Source organism: Spea bombifrons, chromosome 1 (assembly GCF_027358695.1).
Source record: "Spea bombifrons isolate aSpeBom1 chromosome 1, aSpeBom1.2.pri, whole genome shotgun sequence".
Lineage (NCBI taxonomy): Eukaryota > Metazoa > Chordata > Amphibia > Anura > Pelobatidae > Spea > Spea bombifrons.
In genome coordinates this window covers 52036728-52054992 of record NC_071087.1, presented here as the reverse complement: position 1 = coordinate 52054992, position 18265 = coordinate 52036728, and the positions used below count along the sequence as shown (strand labels likewise).

The 18265-nt window shown below is 37.6% G+C and overlaps 1 protein-coding gene across 2 annotated transcripts in view; it reads left to right on the top strand.

Annotated features, from left to right (window-relative positions):
• Positions 1–18265, top strand: part of CCSER1 (coiled-coil serine rich protein 1) — a 352242-nt gene that overhangs the window by 194346 nt on the left and 139631 nt on the right. For both annotated transcript variants that reach the window (XM_053461592.1, XM_053461593.1), the window contains exon 6: positions 11766–11973. In XM_053461592.1, coding sequence (XP_053317567.1) covers positions 11766–11973 — 208 coding nt within the window. The remainder of the gene's footprint in view (positions 1–11765; positions 11974–18265) is intronic.

Here is an 18265-nt window from a genome sequence, read left to right as displayed (position 1 = left end):
AAGGGATCGCATTTTTAGCAAGTCAGTGAAACACATTTTAAAATGAGAACTGCGTGATGTCGTTGAAAAGTGTCATTACAAAGTGAGAAATAAATAGCACCATTTTAAGCCTATTTAAGTTAGGTTATTATAACCGTCTGCTAATACAAATCCTTGCCAAACAAAGCCATTTAATGATTCCAGTCACTCACCTCCGTGCTAGCAAAGTTCCCATGAGCTGATGATGACAGTGAGACTGATACTGTCACCGTGACCTATATTACAAAACAGATAGGTCAAAGACACTTTCAAAAGGAAAACGGAGCACAAGAATAGAATTGGGATGAGAACCGAGGGACAAACGCTGACACGGGGACAAAAAAAGGGTGGTTACAAAAGAAATAAGACTAGAAGAAAGACAGAAGAGCTGACATGAGACAGGGAGTAGAATCAAGACAATGAAGAACAGACATAAGTACTGTATGCGCTAAGTAAAATAAATAGTCTGGTGAAACGTTGACATTGACACATCTTAAGAAAAAGAGAGTCTTCGTAGTATAACACTAATCTCCAGAGAATTGATTAAAATAGAGATAATTGCAAAGGGTCTCTTCAAAATTGTACTTGCCTGATGAATCAAGCACACAGAACCCGGCCAACACGCAAACCACTCTATAGGAAATGTTTATTGATTTGTGTTTTGCCAGTTGGGTGCCAAAAAGGTGCCTCCACTTTTGACAAAAATAGCCTTGTGTTAAAATAGACATGTCATTTTTACATTAAATATTTAATAGTTCAGGATGTATATAAAAAATACATGCTGAGAAGGAAGAGTGAGCTCAGGACAAGGTTTTAATTGGGTTATTAGGTCTCTTCCTATGAGCTCAGTTATGATGTGTTACAATATTTTACCTCCCAAATGTCCTTTGTTAGGAGGAAATATTTGATTTGAGACTTAGGTCTGGGAAGCTGCTCTAAAATACATGTACCAAAGCACCAAGTACACTTCCAGCACATCCACTGTAGCACTCCAGATGAAGTCAACTAAGCTCCCTTTGAAATCATGGGAGTAGCGGTAGGCAGTGCTACAGAACATGTGCAAGACGTGTACTTAATGTGTACTTATGTAAAGCTGCCTGCTTTGGTTAGACATAACCAGGGAAAGGAGGGAGATAAGACAGATCTCATAATGTATAAATCCATATCTAGATAATACATGTAGTGAAATGCATTGGTTGGGAGGATCAGAGCTCCGTGTTGTGACTGTCCCATTCACCCTGTGGAGGTCTGTGGCTACCCTGCAGCCAACAGGATATATAATATTAGATGATACAGATACATGCCTCTCAAATGTGTCACTCTATGACGCTGTCCTACCAAGGTCTATATGTGTTCTGTTTTTGGGGACAGAAGTAAAGCTTAGTGGGACAGCGGAATTCAAGGTTTAACTCAAATGGAGGAACACAAATGACTCCTCACAGGACAATGTGTTTCTATGCTCAACCTACATTCAAAAGATATCAATGTCTTTTCCTGCGGTTCAGACAAAAATAACTACTGCAGCCAACATTTCATAATTACCCACTTGGTGACATGTCTAGTTTAACAAAAAAGAGGTTATGCGTATTCTTTAGCCTGTTCTTTATTGCCTTGTGGTGAGAAATAAAAGTACAGCTAGAGCATTGTATAACTGCAGTGCATCAATGGACGTCACTGCGTCCAATATTCAACTTGCTTGCTCTGTAAATGCTTTGAAAACAGTCGACTTCATGCCTTCTTGACAGAGGACTTTCTCAGGCGCATGCCATTTATTAGGACTCCTGTGTCTGAATACTGAAAATATGGAGGGCAAAGAAATAAAAGCATTCATTCAGGGTACTTTGCAATCTAATAAGTGCTATATAATTTCCTGAAGTGATAAAATTTGAGTAAGAAATATTACATATCATTTGTAATACTGTCTTTAGACTTTAACTAAGATTAAGTACCTTTTGGTCAGTCAGAATACTTAAGTGGTAAATGTTATATATTGTATTACTGAAATCTGTGTTTGGTTTAGACATATTGTACAGCGGTGGTTAGAACAGAGCCTTATGTGCATTCTTCACCTCTGCCATCTCCCAGCACAGTGGAAGAATGAGGAAACCCAGGTTAGTCTACAAAGGTTTAACGTTATTTATACTGTCCCATCCCAATGGGGGTGGGGACAGAGGTGATCCCTATGCCACCGTGGGTGATTTATAAATTTAAATTCCTGCCATCCCACTGGGTTATGAGGAGCAGTGGCACAGGTGGGCTCACCCCAGAGGTTTTTAATTGTATTTCCAGCAACCGATAAGTCAGTGAATTATCAGAGTTGCTTTGTGATTTGAGCATGCAAGGGCATGCAACTTCAGCTTGAGTTATCCATTTGACCACTCAAATCCTTAGTGAATAGGCCACAAGCCTATCCATTCCATCAATAGGCCGCAACTGCATGTTAGAGGGAAGGTTAGGGCAGGGCTTTAAGAGGGACACTTTTGTTTTTTAATCTTAGGAAGTATGCAGCCCTTACATAGGACCATTTCTCACAAGTGTCCCTCTTTGGAAGTGAGTTTTTTCTTTTGGAATTTATTCCTTCTGTCTCTCTTTCCTTTCCTGATGTCTTCTCAAAAATAACAGAAAATGTATTTATAAATATGATTTTGGAAATATAAATTATTACTTTCTCCTAAATGTCTTAGTTATGTCTTAGTCAATGGGTAACCAAAGCAGGTGAGTCTCTAGGAGAGTTGTAGTTTCAATTGTCGAATGTTACTATGCATTGTAACATGCTATCCCTAGCTCCTTTTTTTGCACAAAGTGCTGAGCATGCTCTTGATAATGCATATATATATATATATATATATATATATATATATATATATATATATATATATACCGTATTTGCTCGATTATAAGACGACCCTGATTATAAGACGACCCCCCAAAATCTGAATATTAACTTAGGAAAAAAAAGAAAAAGCCTGAATATAAGACGACCCCAAAGGAAAAAAGTTTTACCAGTAAATGTTAATTCATGTAAACTATTTTTTTTAATAAAAGCTATGATTGAGAAAAATATTGTTTTTGTTTTTATTTCTTGTATTTTCCAACCTGTCCCCCAGTTACGCACATCTGCCCCCACTCCAATATGGCACTGTGGCCCATGATATGCCTTTTAACCCTCTATATGCCACTGTGCCCCATGGTATGCCTTTTGACCCCCTATGTGCCACTCTGCCTCCAGAAATGCCTTATACCCCTATATCCCATTCTGGCATTTAGGGGGTTAAAATGCATATTATGGGGCAGAGTGGCATATAGGGAGGTATAAGGCATTTCAGGAGGCAGAGTGCTCTATTAAATGCCCCCTTAACGCCACTCCAGAAATGCCCTATGCCCCCATTTAACACACACACCCTATACCCCCATTTAACTAACACACACACACACTCTCTCTCCCCCCCTCTCACCCCCCTTCCCCCCCTCTCTCACCCCCTTCCCCCTCTCTCCCCTCTCAGCCCTCTCTTACCGGTGCTTTCAGCCGGGGCAGCAGGTTGACGTCGCCTTCCGCTGCAGCCGGAAGGAGGTGGAGTTGGCAGCGGGGGTTTGTATGCGTCCGTCGCGTATACTTTCCCCGGCTATCAGAGATCAGAGTTCTGATCTCTGACAGTCGGGGAAGGTCTAGACGTCAACCCGCTGCCCCGGCAATAGGAAGCACCGGTAAGTGTGTGTATGATGGGGGGTGGGTGAGACAGGAGGATCCAGGTCCCCTGCAGCGGTGCGGGGGATCTGGATCTTAGTCTCCTAATCAGACCTCTATTTGAGGTCTGATTAGAAGACGACCCCGATTAGAAGACGAGGGGTATTTTTCAGAGCATTTGCTCTGAAAAAAACCTCGTCTTATAATCGAGCAAATATGGTACTTTATAAATAGCCATCTGAGCTGTTCTTGTAGTTGAAGCTCACTGTAAACAGAAGTCAGTGAGATTAAATAGCAGGTACCCAACTAAAACCATCATAAAAAGTCATAGAAAAGCACATAAGTGTTCTATTTTTACCATTTGGGTACCATTAAGGACTCAGTCAGGACCTGCAGGAGAGCGGGGGCGATGGAGTTGGACGTTTGCAAAAAGTCCACCTCGGTGTACACGTTCATTTCTGCAGTATAATTGAGTGCACACGCGTCGGAGACAACAAGGAGAGAGGCAACATGTTTTGTGGAGTGGAAGTGATGGGTTTGGGATGCAGGGGCTCGATTGGGTGATGGATTTAAAAACAAAACACACACATAACTATCTCATAAAACCACTGGTGTAATTTGTATGAAAACATTACTGTCTCACAGGATAACATACAGAATTTATAGAGATTTTATATTTAATATTTCTAGTTCACTGTACGTTCATTTCACACACAAATTCATTCCTATTATTACTGTATGGTGCGTAAAAAGCGATCATGCAGTGTTAATGTTGTTTGCCTAAATAAACCTAATTGATGGCTAATTAGATTTCACAAAAAGAGCCAGTGTTCTGTGTGATTAAGTTGGATAATATACTTACATCTTCGTTATTGTATTTAAATTTGGAGGCAGAGATGGTGATCGATGCTGTACAAAGGCTAATAATTATTAGCCTAAAATTTTCGGAACTATAGTCTCTGTAGTAGTTTGAATTGTTTCTTACTCATACAAGAGAATTCATTACTTTTCGCAAAGACAACCCCAAGGCAAACACTATATTTTACATCAGCACATCAATCCCTCTATTAAATGCCCTGGTACATTACAAGCTCTTAGAAACAAATACATAATCACACATTTCAAGATATACTACATTATGTCTCTAAATCCATTACTTTTTCAGTTTAACATAAAAGGCCATTGAGCAATAACATAAGATTCGAACTATTTTATGTGCTAATCAAATGGGATAGCTTTTATCGTCTCCGTTTGTTACTGAAGGATTTTTCCTATTTCCACCTAATATGAACGTGAAGGATTATCAGAACAGGGAGTTCATCCTTGGAACATGACTTAATGTTTCCATGATATAGGATGTCATGGTCTGCGAAAACCTTGAGTTGTGATGTGGTTCCCCATTGTTATTAAGACTCTGCTCAGCTGACAGTGACACTTTTATAATCTTTGTGTTATTTTCCTATGATTGTAATGGATGTGTATGTACTATTGCAAAACCTTTAGCATTTATTTTAATGTTTCATGCATGTAATCACCTACCTATGGTCTTGTACTATTAGAAAAGCTAGATTTTGCAACCTTATAGCCTCTTAGTGATTATAATATGGCAACAATTGTGTCACGTGTGGCAGGGCACGTGACATAATCAAATAACTATTTATGTCTCAGGCCCTTGTGCAAGCCATATATTTCTTTAAAAAATTATCTATATACCCTAGTTGGATGTTACCCATAAATGCACCATTAGGTTCAACATAACTTGTACTGTTGAATGCCCAAATCCTTCCCACAAATAAAATATAGATATATATATTGTGTATATATATAATGCTGTAATAATGCCATTATATACCATGGGAGCAGACATCTTAACTTCTGTCTGATTATTCCTCCCCATCACATTATCCCTCTTAAGTTGCTGAAAAGGGAGATAACTTAAACTGTAAGGTGTCTGGACAGAGATCTCCTACCTGATGTATTCACACCCATTGAACCTCGGTCAAAATGTCCGTATTGCTATAGTACTTCCTATATGACTTCACTTATAGGGTCCAATTCATATAAACATAGAACAGCAGATAAGAACCATTTGGCCCATGTAGTTGGTCTTTTTTCCCTGATATTAAGGCTCAAGCCTTAATCAGTCCTTTGGCTTGTTTTAGATTCAAAATAGCCACATGGTTATCCCATGTATGCTTTAGTTCTCTCACTGTATTAGCCTCTAGCGCAGGTGCTGGGAGGCTGTTCTATATACCTACCACCCTCTCATTAAAGTAAAACTGTTTATACCTCATCTTTCCTCCAACCTATACATATTGAGACCACATAGACATTTTGATCCTGCAACCAATTCGCAATGTTATTAGCCCTTCTCTGAGCTCTCCAGAATGTCAAATATCCTTTTGAAGGTGGGGTCTCCAAAACTCTACACAATACTCTAGATGGGGTCTGACCACAACCACCGCCCTCCTTCTGCTAAAAATGGCACTAGCTATACAACCAAACACCCAGGACTCTCTCTTCTGTTGTCACGGAGTAGCCCCAATGCTATATATGCCTTTGGATTTTGAAGTCCCAAGTGCATTAGTTTACATATTCCACATGTCTTCTAACAATGGCCGGTCCCTAAACCCACTGAAAACAATGCATTTTGAGCTTTGTCATTAAGGGGTTAAATGTGCTGCAACCTCTGGCTTTTGAGTTACTTGTTGCTTGTAGTACACCTTCTAACCTGTAGGGGATACATGCTGCTTGCAGTAAACCCTGTGACCTTTACATTGTGAAGTGCTGCTTATAGCACATACTCTAGAATTTAGATGGCTAAAAGCAGCTTGTAGTGCAGTCTATTGCATTTGGAGGGTTAATATATCAAGGACATTGTAATAAAAATTTATAATTTGATCACCTTTTTGCTCTAGTGATTATTTCACCGAAAACAGTTGTAACGCTAGTTTTTTTTTTCTTAATCAGAGCAAGTGGAATGGAAAACACCCAGTTTAGTTTAGAATTCAAAGACAAATGCACAAGCTATGTGTACAAAGGTATATGAAAAGGCTGGTGGCCTTTACTGTCTTTCTCATCTCTGGGTCCCCTAGATCTAGGTTACTTTGATGGAAGGTGATTTATTCCAAGTAGCGACTTTATTCTCAGTTCACACATCTAGAAGTACAGGTTTAGCTTCTATGTACCATAGGTCATTGCTAGAGGACAGTGCTGGACCTGCATTTAAACAATTGTCATTTGTACATAGCATTTAAGAGAATTACATTGGCCATTTATGATGGTCAGGCGTTAACGCCAATCGTTGCTATATAGAATTGTGTTCTATATTATTGGCAATATTATTTGTCATATTATGTTCACTTATGGCCTATAGCGCTATATGTCTAAAAATATATTATTTTAGATTTTAATGGGCCAAAACATAAAATAGGTAGAGTCATCTCAAGATTTAGTTTTTCTGTGTTTTTGTGTGAGGATGGGGGTGTGATTGAGGCCCAAGAAAAAGCATCACCTTTGGCCCTATACAGCTATATCAATTTTCCTTATTAAGTTTAGCACTGTTCATACAAATAATTTTCATTTTGGTATTACAATTCATCACCAAATTATTAAAATATTATATGTTTATTGATTTATACATTTCAATCTCCATTAAACATAAAGAACTGTCTGCTTTTATCATTATTATTATTATTATTACTATTATTACAACATTTTTTTTAATGTAGTGCTGTGCACTGACATTGAGTTATGAAATTAGAAACACTGGCTGTAACTTGATTTTTTTTACATTATGGAATAAAATTATTATTATTATTATTATTATTTTTTGTTAAGTGTGCCCAGATTTTTGGGTCGGTGTTTGGACATGTATTACGGTAAGTCTGTTTTGCTGCCTTCCTGTTTGTCTTTGTATATAAGCAGTTTGCTTTACACAAATACTGTATCAAAAATGTAATTTTAATGGTGCGGATAACAAAATATATTACTGTTCCCTCTCAGGAATCACCTTCAAAATGAAAAGAGCTACAGTAGGTTTTTCAATCAATAGTTTGTTTGCTCAGAGTTTTGAAGATCTAAACAATATCTTTCAAAATCATTATTTCGTAGAGTAATTGGAAACATGGGGAACTTGGCTAAAAATAAATTTAGTTTAAAAAAAAAACCAAAGCAAAGTTTATGGAATTATATACTTGATGTATCTGAAGTGTATTCAGGCTCCAAACTTCTTATTTTTTTTTTTAGAAACATAGCCCCTACGCTTATCAACCAGAGGAGATAGCTGTGATAGTAAATCCAATGTCTTTCTCCTTCTCCTTGACGTGATCGCTGTCAGTGTTGAAATACTGCTGTTCTGTCTTTCACAGTTTAATGTGTTTTTACTCATTGCTACATTTGTAAATACAAGTTGGAACAACCAATTTGTTTTGACTTGGGATAGTACTTTGTGTCTCTTCATGTCTCTCTGACGAATTGAAAATGCAAAAATTTGGCAAAAAGGACTATCTTCGGACAAGAAGAGATGCGACCTGAGGTACCGGCTGAGTGTTGTCTTACAAAATATATTTAATTAAACAGTTTCATGGGAAATCTGAAGGTGGTGAATAAAATTATCACTTCAAAAACCAAGAATAAAATCTCCCAAGTGGTATTTACTCATATAGTGTTCCACTTTTTGTGGTGCATTCTCAATTTGTCCAACTCTCCTGGTTTTATGGACAGTGGTGGTCATGTGCGGGTTTGGGAGTTCCTCTCTCCTAATTGCCCCAGAGAGCCGTACAATCTTAACGGAGGCCTGTGCTGTTGCTGATGATGTCACTGTGACCACATGGTCTTCTGTTAATGCTCTGTAGCTTATTGTTGTGTGGTGGCACTTTGGGTAAGTTGGGCAGGTTGTTTGGTGCCACCCCTGACACTAGTCCCATCCTTTCTCCATACACCCCCTCCATCACTAACCCTTTTGTTCATTGATGGATTTCTAGCGTAACAAAAAAGTGTCTTAAAATCCCAGCGTGAATACTAACATTATTAAACTTTAAGATTAAACAAATCATAGTAAACAGTTTATTAAACACAGCTTATTTGCAAATAAATCATGAAAAAAAGCATTAAAATGTATCTCAGTTTCCTGTATAAATTACTGTCAAGTGTAAGTGCTGCGAATTTCAGTGGGCTTTGTTGCTAAGCTTTGTTACATAATATGTTGTCAGTCTTCCCTTTTATGTCAGGTGTCAAATATAAAAATAAAAATGCCATGTTCTCATTTCAAAGCTTTTGAGAATATTCCAGTGTGTATGTTTGTATGAAGGGGAAACAAATTGGCCAGATATATTTGTGCATCATGGTGTGGCAGTATGAAAGTAGTGACAAGTTGTTAACAACATCATTGGTTACTTCAAATCACCTTAGTTATGATATTATTTTCATCATTTTGGTTCTTCTATGGTTTGCCATGCATGCTTTTCTCGGATGAGTAACCCCTATTATTGTTTTTAGTCCTGGTCCTTTAAGTTGACGGCAGCCTGCTGATGTCATTGTGGCCGACAGCTGGATGTGCTCAGCCTCAATGCTAGCTTTTACTGCTCAATCGGGCTGAATCGGCCGATTGGACAAGGATGCGGTGATGTCGACCACATTTTCCTCATGGCCTGTACTTCCTGATTGGTTTTGTAAGCCATGTCGTCTGTAATATTTAAAGGGACTCTGCAGTTTAATTTGAACTTTAATGCCTATGGTAGCTGTGAGGTCCATTTAAATGATCATGGCGTTCCTTTAGCAAATTCATTGAGGATTATCCAGAATCCACCATATACATTTGTCTCTCTGTCTGACTATTTGTGTTAATTATAGGTTTGTGAAGTTTATTACTCCATTACTTTCTTTGTTAGTGGTTTATATTACACATGTGGTTTCTTAAATACTTGATACACTGGATAGTTATAAAATACTTTAAATATTTTTAATCTGTTAGCATTGCCTAATCTGATCCTATAAATGTGGCTCACACATTAAAATTTAGCAACACCATTGCTGTTAGTGTGATTTTTTTTTTGCTGGTATTTGGATTCCAGTGGTATTAATACTAGTGCTGTCTTTTCTTACAAATGTCCATTCAGCTGAAATGTTCATCAAAGGGTAAGCTCACCTGTCATTGCTATAGACAGACTTTCTAATCACATAACCGTGCAAAAGTAAAATGCCACAGCTGCTATAGGATAGCCGACAAAACCGGCAATATTAGACATGACAGTTCTACGTCCTGAGGAACTCGTAATAATGATGGACAAAATAGCTGTTAGCTTTTAAATACAATGTTTTGTATTCATGTCATATGTTTCGTTGCCTGTCAATATGCTCTGTATTTACTTTACCTTAAGCAAAAGCCTTTATGGCTGACATTAACTACTATTAGACAGCACCCCCCATAACTGGCTTCAGATGTATACAACACTCTTGAAAATAATTGCAGTGAGTTTAAAGAGTTATTCAGATCTTACAAAATGATTCTTTACTTGTAAGCATTAGGTGAATGTATGTTATACTAATGCTTAATTATGCAATATTAGTGCTGAAATCAGCTGCTTAGTATTCCCCGGATCCACTCACCTTTTTCTTACTAGACTCTAATTAACATTTCCCATCACAGAAGTCTCACTCAAAGTGCTGCTGGAGATCTTATCTCTTTAGCATATTATATATTCTACATTTCATGTGGCTTTTATTGTTTAACTAGCACCCTAAGAAATAGCATTTATGTGAAGTCAACTTAAATTGAATACGTTCCAAATAAGATCAATGAAACCAAAAAAAACTACAAATATCAGAAGAATAGTGTTTTATTTCTTGTTTAGGGATTGGCGATGCCTCAGAAATCTATACACTGAATAGCTGCACATGCAGTCATTTTAAAAAAAGTATTTCCACCTTCCTCTCCGAACATTCCCCCGATAATGTTAGGGCTTTAGGATGACATTTCTAATCTCAATAACAGATAAGTGAAATGTCTAGGCTACAGAAGGTGATGGTTATCAGAATAATCTTCGAACACTGTATGAAACTGACCATCTTTACTGGTGCTCACTGGAAACATAAAGTCATTGAGTACCATTGTCATGGATGAACATTGACACTTAAGGGCAAAGACAAAACAAGAGAAATGTTTTATAATACATGGGCACTGTTTATCAAGACACTTAACTACTTAAAAGAAATGCACACAAAGTGGTTCTGTAATCATAATACACTCATACGAATTCATTCATCTTCCAGACATTGACAGGTTTAATGCTGCACATTTCTTGGCTGGGGCAGTGACAAACTTTTTGTCTGATACCACAGCCAATTTTTATACTATCCAATGTTTGTTACCAAGACTAGGGCAAATCATTCTTTATAGTAATACTTATAATTAACAATGGCCACTAAATGGCCACTAAAATAGCCATACAAACGGTAGGTCCGTGCTGACATCAAACCCAGTGCCTATCATCATTTATGCCATTCTATGTACAGTTTGTCCTATTACTTATTTTATAATATGGTTATTATACGACATGGTCACCACAAATTAATATGATCTGGGGACTGTATCTGCTTTGTTAACCTGCTACAGATAAATGTTATGCCAAATGGCATTGTGGAAGCCCTTGTTCTTCTGTATAGCGTGTAAAAGTTATAAAGATCAATAAATGGGCAAAGAAAAAGATACTGTATTAATGTTTACAGATCCAGGGATCTTAGCAAACTATGTAGGGATTACAGAAGAGAACATTGTCAGATATTATTCTGTAGTTTCATTAGAAGATAATAATCGAATACCCACCCAAAACGTTAATGTATATGATAGCTTAACTATCCTTATAAATTATCATTGTGGACCCCCTCCAAATCCATGAAAGGAGTCTGCAGAATCTCCCCATACACATTTGTGATAAGCTTAGCACCAGTCTGCTCCAGCACTTGTTACAACATTTCCTTGTCCACTATTAGTGGTGACTGCGTGCACAACACACTAATGGAAGTATCGTGTGACATATTGTTTTGCCATTGTTTTTTCCAGGAATCTCTTTCTCCATTTGCCAAAGGAAAGCGATGCAGAAGATGCTAAGTCCCCCCGTGTCTGTCCAGTGCCCAGTAGCCCGTCTGTGGAATGGCCCTTTCTTCAGGAAGACGGTGCAGGGCTGGAATCCTTACCGTTTAGACTGATGATGCAGGACTGCACATCTGTAAAGACGGCACTTCTGAAAATGAAGAGGATACTGCAAGAGGTAATGACTGCTTATGAGCAGTTACATATATATATATTTTCTATATATATAAGAAAAGGGGGGCGAGTATAAATGAGGACCAGAATTTAATATCCTGTATGTAATGCCATGGATTTATTAAAACCTGTTTGAAATAAAATACATATATATAAATATATCGTGTGACAAACCCTGTTAGTTGGGGACCATAAATGTCACTTTTCAGGAACACCAATTTGATGCAAACAAAGTACACAAAACAAACACCCCACAACAAAGTCATAAAAGCAAAGCCCAGCTCCCAATTGAAGTCTCCTCTGGCTATACTTTGTTGGCCCAGACTGACCAGCCTAACTACTCACTTCATGTCTCTGCCAGACCCAGTTAAGCCAGAATCTGGAAACCTACCCTAGACAGTACACTTGGCTTGGGGACCTTCCTCAGGGCCTCTCTTTGCCCTAGGACCAAAAAGGAAACCTTTTCTCCCCACAAAAGTCTCCCTGATTGTCAGGCTCCAGGTGGTTTTAATGCCCAGCACTTGTGGCTGATGGCGTCTCCATCAAAGTTCAGGACTGGATCCTGCAAATTGTGTGCTTTAATACTGCGCTTAGACCATTGGTCCATCCTACTCTCCAAATGCTGCACCCCAGGGATCCATATGCAAGATTTGCACATTAGCTGGGGCTGTTTAATGCCACAATATCTCTGGAACTGCAGTCACAGTAAGCACAGAGAGGAACGGGATCCAGAAAAATGTGTTAACTTTCCCTTCAGATGTATAACTTTCAGATTGATTGCACATAATAAGATATTAGCATAAAACCATAAGTTCCATGGTAATATTGGGAAATTATACTCTGTTCTCACCAAAGCACATTATTTATTCAATAGGCTTCTCTTCTGAGAGAATAAAAAGGATATGCAATAAAACTACTTTGCTAATGGATTCTTTGTGAGCTGGAACAGCCTGTCAAATAATAAAATCAATAAATAATAAAAACAAAATAAATAAAGAAATACAATTAATATTGTTAGCTTAGAGTATGAGGGTTTATCAAAGAAAAAAACACACTGATAACCATGATGTAATGTTGTGATAGAGTATGAAGTCAGATGTTCACAAGGATTGGCAAAAAAAAAAAAAAAATGTCCCAGTCTAAGACTAAGCACTGGGCATGGATGCAGTGCATTATGGGAGAGTACACTCTTAGAACCTAGTTCTATGTATTCCCTGATCACACCACTCATTGAGTAGACCAGAGACATATCTGACAGCCTCATAATTCATTGCTCCCATGACTAAACTCCCATAATCAGATGGAGGCGTAGAGAGCATGACTGAATTTTATCACAGCAGGGAAACTGGGAGTACAAAACCACATTTCTCTAGTGGTTCTGCCTTTCCACTTGTAGAAACGTGTTAGAAGTCTTCTATTACATAGATTAACCCTAAGGGAACTAAGGTGCAATGTGCATGCATAGTAACCTGTAGCCAGAAGTTTAATGCCATGTGGATACACTAGATGTACAATATTGCTGATTTTTTATAATCTTGTTCTAAAACACTGTATCCAACTACATTTAATTGAGTAATGATGGATATAAGATATAAAAGTAGCAATAGGTATGTTTATTTAGTAAACTATTCAAACAAAGTCCCTTACCTATAACTATGTCTACGTTAGTTTGACATAAATAATTACCAAGGTTCATTTAAATCCTATTTTTTTCTCTACAAGTATTGTTATGGGTGCCGTCATATAAAAAGTGTTTGTGGTTGGCAGAATTTTTAGGAATCCACATCTTTTTGACAGTCTTGTCTAAATTTTGACAAGTTTGTGAACTTGTTCAGTTTTCATACTTCATAGAATACAGATTTAATATTTGATGAATATATCTGGCATGGATAGTATAAGATCTCAAGGATTTGAATGCCATAGAGAATGAGATCTGTGAGTGAACTGCACAGGAAGCAGAATCAAGGGTAAGCACCAATTTTAAATTTGATTATTTGAAATGTATCCTCCATGAGTTTTCAATAAATATAGACAGACACAATATAACAGTGTTTTATGCACAATGTTACAGGACCTGCCACAGGACAAAATAACTTTTTGACCCTCATTTTTGTCAATTTCTCATTTTTGTCAATGTGCTTCCTAAAGACTTGTGGCTTCACGTACAGAATGCCATCGAGCCTGTGCTAGCTTGATGCAGTTCTCCATTATGTTAATGAGTCGACTGATGAGATAAGAAGTCTACCTTGTTACCCATTGAGCTCAGTGGTGTGATCTGTCATGGTTTTAAGGTAGATGGGCTACTGCCCTAGAACCTGCTGTCCCCTGAACCTGCCATGCAAGGTCTAGTCAGCCTAGGCCAGAAAATACAGCTAGCTTAAATAAATTCAGATTAAGCAGCCATTTTGGGGCCTTTGTTAAACAGGTTCCTCCTCAATACATCACTATAATGTATCTTTAAATCTTAAATATTGGTTAATTTTTCTATGTCTATGTTTTTTTTTTATCACTCACATTATAGAGACGTTTGCTTAGTGCCCCTAATGCGCCTAGACCTGCTCCTACATACTTATTTAACCATCATTTCTCTCTATTTTGTTGCATTGTTATCATGGGTTTTTTGTACAGGATAAGTGAAACTTGAAAAGGAATTGCAGGGTGAAAGATTGACCATGCATGGTGCAGTCTCCGTTACTGACCCCCAAAGTCAATTACTTTTGAAAGTAGACAGCCTAGTGTATTTATGGTATCAAAACATACTGAAGTCAACAAAGCCAGAACTAACATCTTTACTATGCATTACGAATAGCAAACCTTGAGAAATGTTCCTCCTAAGAAGGGATGAATTGGCCCTTCATAGTGCCTACTTCAATCTGTGAGGTGAAGAAATGCCCCTGATAGAACTACATATTTTACAAGGCAATACATAATACATAATGATGCCAGAGTTGATTTATCCGCTCTTCTGCAAACTGTACCTTTAGTACATAAGCCTGTATATTTACACTAAAGAGATTCATTGGCTTCTTGTTCACACTGATATCTAATATATATCTATATATATATATATATATATATATATATATAATCACTATAATCAGTATTATTTTGTTGTTCGGTAGAAAGAACCCGTAAAGTGTGGAGTGTAATCTACTTTGTAATCCAAGTTGAAAGTTGAAGTTTATGATGCATACTGTTAAAAATGAATTCCTAAGCATTTTTCTCTTTCCGAAAAAATATATTTATATTTGTTTTGTGTTAGTAATGTTATTTGACAGTCTATTAACCCAGTGGTGTTTTATGGAGGCCAGACAGACAGTTGCTCTAACACACTGTCAAAGCAGGTACTGCCTGATATCTTAATAGAAGTGTAAATGGCTTTGTTCTGAGTTGTGTGTGAAATGGCTTATCATCTATCACGGTTCTGTACAGGATTTATTGGAAGGCGATTAAATATTTTTTTTTTAATTTTGTTTTCTACCTACCATACGTGGTATGAAGAATAACAGAAAAATGGAACAGTTCAATAGAGCAAATTGACAAATAATTGTTTATGCTGTATTGCGATAACACTCAAATATATAGATGGATTATAATACAGAGTGTTCTGTCTTTTCAATGCTATGGAAGCTTACATAATCTTTAATGAGCTGTTTACATCTTCATAGTGTCCTTGTGCAAAGCAAAAAAGCCTTTTCTGCATTTATAAAAAGTATAGGTTCTAACATATATATATATATATATATATATATATATATAGTAACATAGGAATTTTAGATTGAAAATAGACTATTAAGTCCATCAAGTTCAACCCTTCTACGGATCCATCCTGCTTTACATCCAAACAATGCAAAAGCTATTTTTAAAATTTTGCCGCTCCGAAAGACAATCCGATTTCTCCTTAAATCAAGAAGCTTTAAAATATTGATGTTTATTTTACCACTTATGCTGTACATAAATATATCGCTGAATAGCTGTTTATATTGGTCCTGCACATATTTATATAATTTTTATAATATCCCTTCTAAGATGTTGCACTTTTTCTAGTTCTATCATTTTCATCTTTATAAGGACGTGTGCCCAGAAGTGCACCACATATTTAAGGTTAGATCCTACCATTGACTTATAAAGTGGCAAGGAGATAATCTCCTTCCGTGAGCCAATACCCTGTTCGTTTTATACAAGCCAATATCCTATTGGACTGGCATTGGGCATTGTTGTGGGTTGTCTATAGTTATTCCTAAATCATTGGTAGTTTTTCCCAGGGATATACGATTTAAACTATATGTTGCATTGCTACTATTTTTCCCATAATACATAACCTTACATGTGTCTATATTGAACCTCACTTGCCACTTGCCTGTCTACAATTCCAAAATTCCAAGGGTTAAGTTACAACTAAAAACAAACCAATCCCGTTCCCGGGATCAAAAATACCCTTATTATTACCCCACCCTAAAACATAACTTTTAGTAATGTATTTGTTAAAAGGTATAACCAAAAAAGATGTTTAAAAACACCAGTGTCACCAGTCCTACCATGAAAGGTATACGTCACTGTGACATGAGGGCATATGCCCACAGTCGTATAACACTAATAACATCAAATCATATATACTGTTGATGGCTGCAGTCCTAACAACAGAAATAACTGAATAACTGAATTATGACCAGTGACACAGGCTTATTAAAAACTCAGACAAATAGCCCCTCTGACATGTTGCGCTCCGCAGAGCTTGATTCAGAGGTCTGGGCTAAACTACTCCCTAACTTTCTTGCAAAGAAGAAACATCGAGGTTAGACTAATTTTGTGTCATCAGCAAACACTGAGACATTGCCCTCAATGTAACATGGGAGATCATTAATAAACAAAAAAAGAAGAGGACTCAGCACATACATTTACCCATAAGCCTATTTCTGACAATGTGTACAGTAACCTTTTGTGTAGAACCATATCAAATGCCTTAGCAAAGTCCAAAAAGGTCACTTCTACTGCTACACCCAGATCTATATTTTTACTGACTTTTTCATAGAGTGCTCTTAAGTTGGTTTGATAATTTAGAGTCGCTCGTACGGACCTGTAAGTCTTGAAGTGGGTAACCAATGTTCTCCCCAGGCCAAGTTCTGCGTCGGGAGTTAAAGGTCTGTACGAGTGACTCTATTGGTCGCCAGCAGGGGACTCGCCTGCCATCAACCAATGAAGAGCATGTGCACTTCATTGGTTGATGGCAGCAAAGCTGCTGCGTAGTGCATACCCTGTTAACTCCGTATTAACCCTTTCTTTAAAAAACGGCAAAAAACAAAGAAAGAAAACTAACACGAAGAATGTACACGAATGTTTGCCGAACCCTAGTTATCGCCATAGAAAATAAAATTCTGTTTTCAAGCAAGAAGTGTTATTTTTCCTTGGAAAGCTCAAGATTGATTTAGTGATTTTGTTTTTGACATGTTAAAATTATTTAATCTATTTGTTTCTCTGTTGTGCTGGCATTTCTTTCTCCCTTGTTTCCTAAATATATCTAAAGTTTTACACCTTTCAGCAGCCCATTAGCTATATGATGGAGAACATTTTTGAAAATTAAATTAACTGGGCAAGCACATTTAACATGTAGGGAAAGAGACCGAAAAGCCAATCAGAGCATACTATCTGAATTATAGCCCTCTCACCCTTCCTGCCTGGGTGCGGATAGACACCGGGAGAGTGGATCTGGCTCTGAACTGGATTGATCCTGTATTATACGCATACCTGGGATACACCAGCATTCCGGAGGATCCTCTAAATAGCTACATTACGTGTTCAAGAAAACATATGTTACTCAAGCCTAGGTCAAGCCTAAAGTGTGTGACAGAATAAAAGAATAAAAATGATTTCTTACAGGAAGGCTTCGTATAGCCGGATTATAAGTACCTGCTGTAGAGCCTGTTCCTTCTGGCTAGCGTCCTGACAGCCCCTCACAATAATCTAAAGGTCAAAGGAAGCAACATTTATGATAACAGTGGAGCAGCTCCGGCCCTTACAAATCAAGAAGGTGTACAGAGCTTAGGGCCTCCTACCAATTGTTGTACGTGCTTCTTGGTTAATCCAGCTCTGCTTGTGTCCTTATTTTCAAACTTCCCAGGGTAGACTACCCTAAGCTCCATGAGAGTGGCTATGTGAAGTGGCCTTTAGTAAATGGTAGGGAGCATTGACATCAGTGTGGACAAATGCCGCCCAGGAAAAATGGATTCATCTGGAGACTCCGGGTCAAGCCTAGAGAGCTTAGAGGCATTTTTATTTGGATGACTGTGCCCAGGATT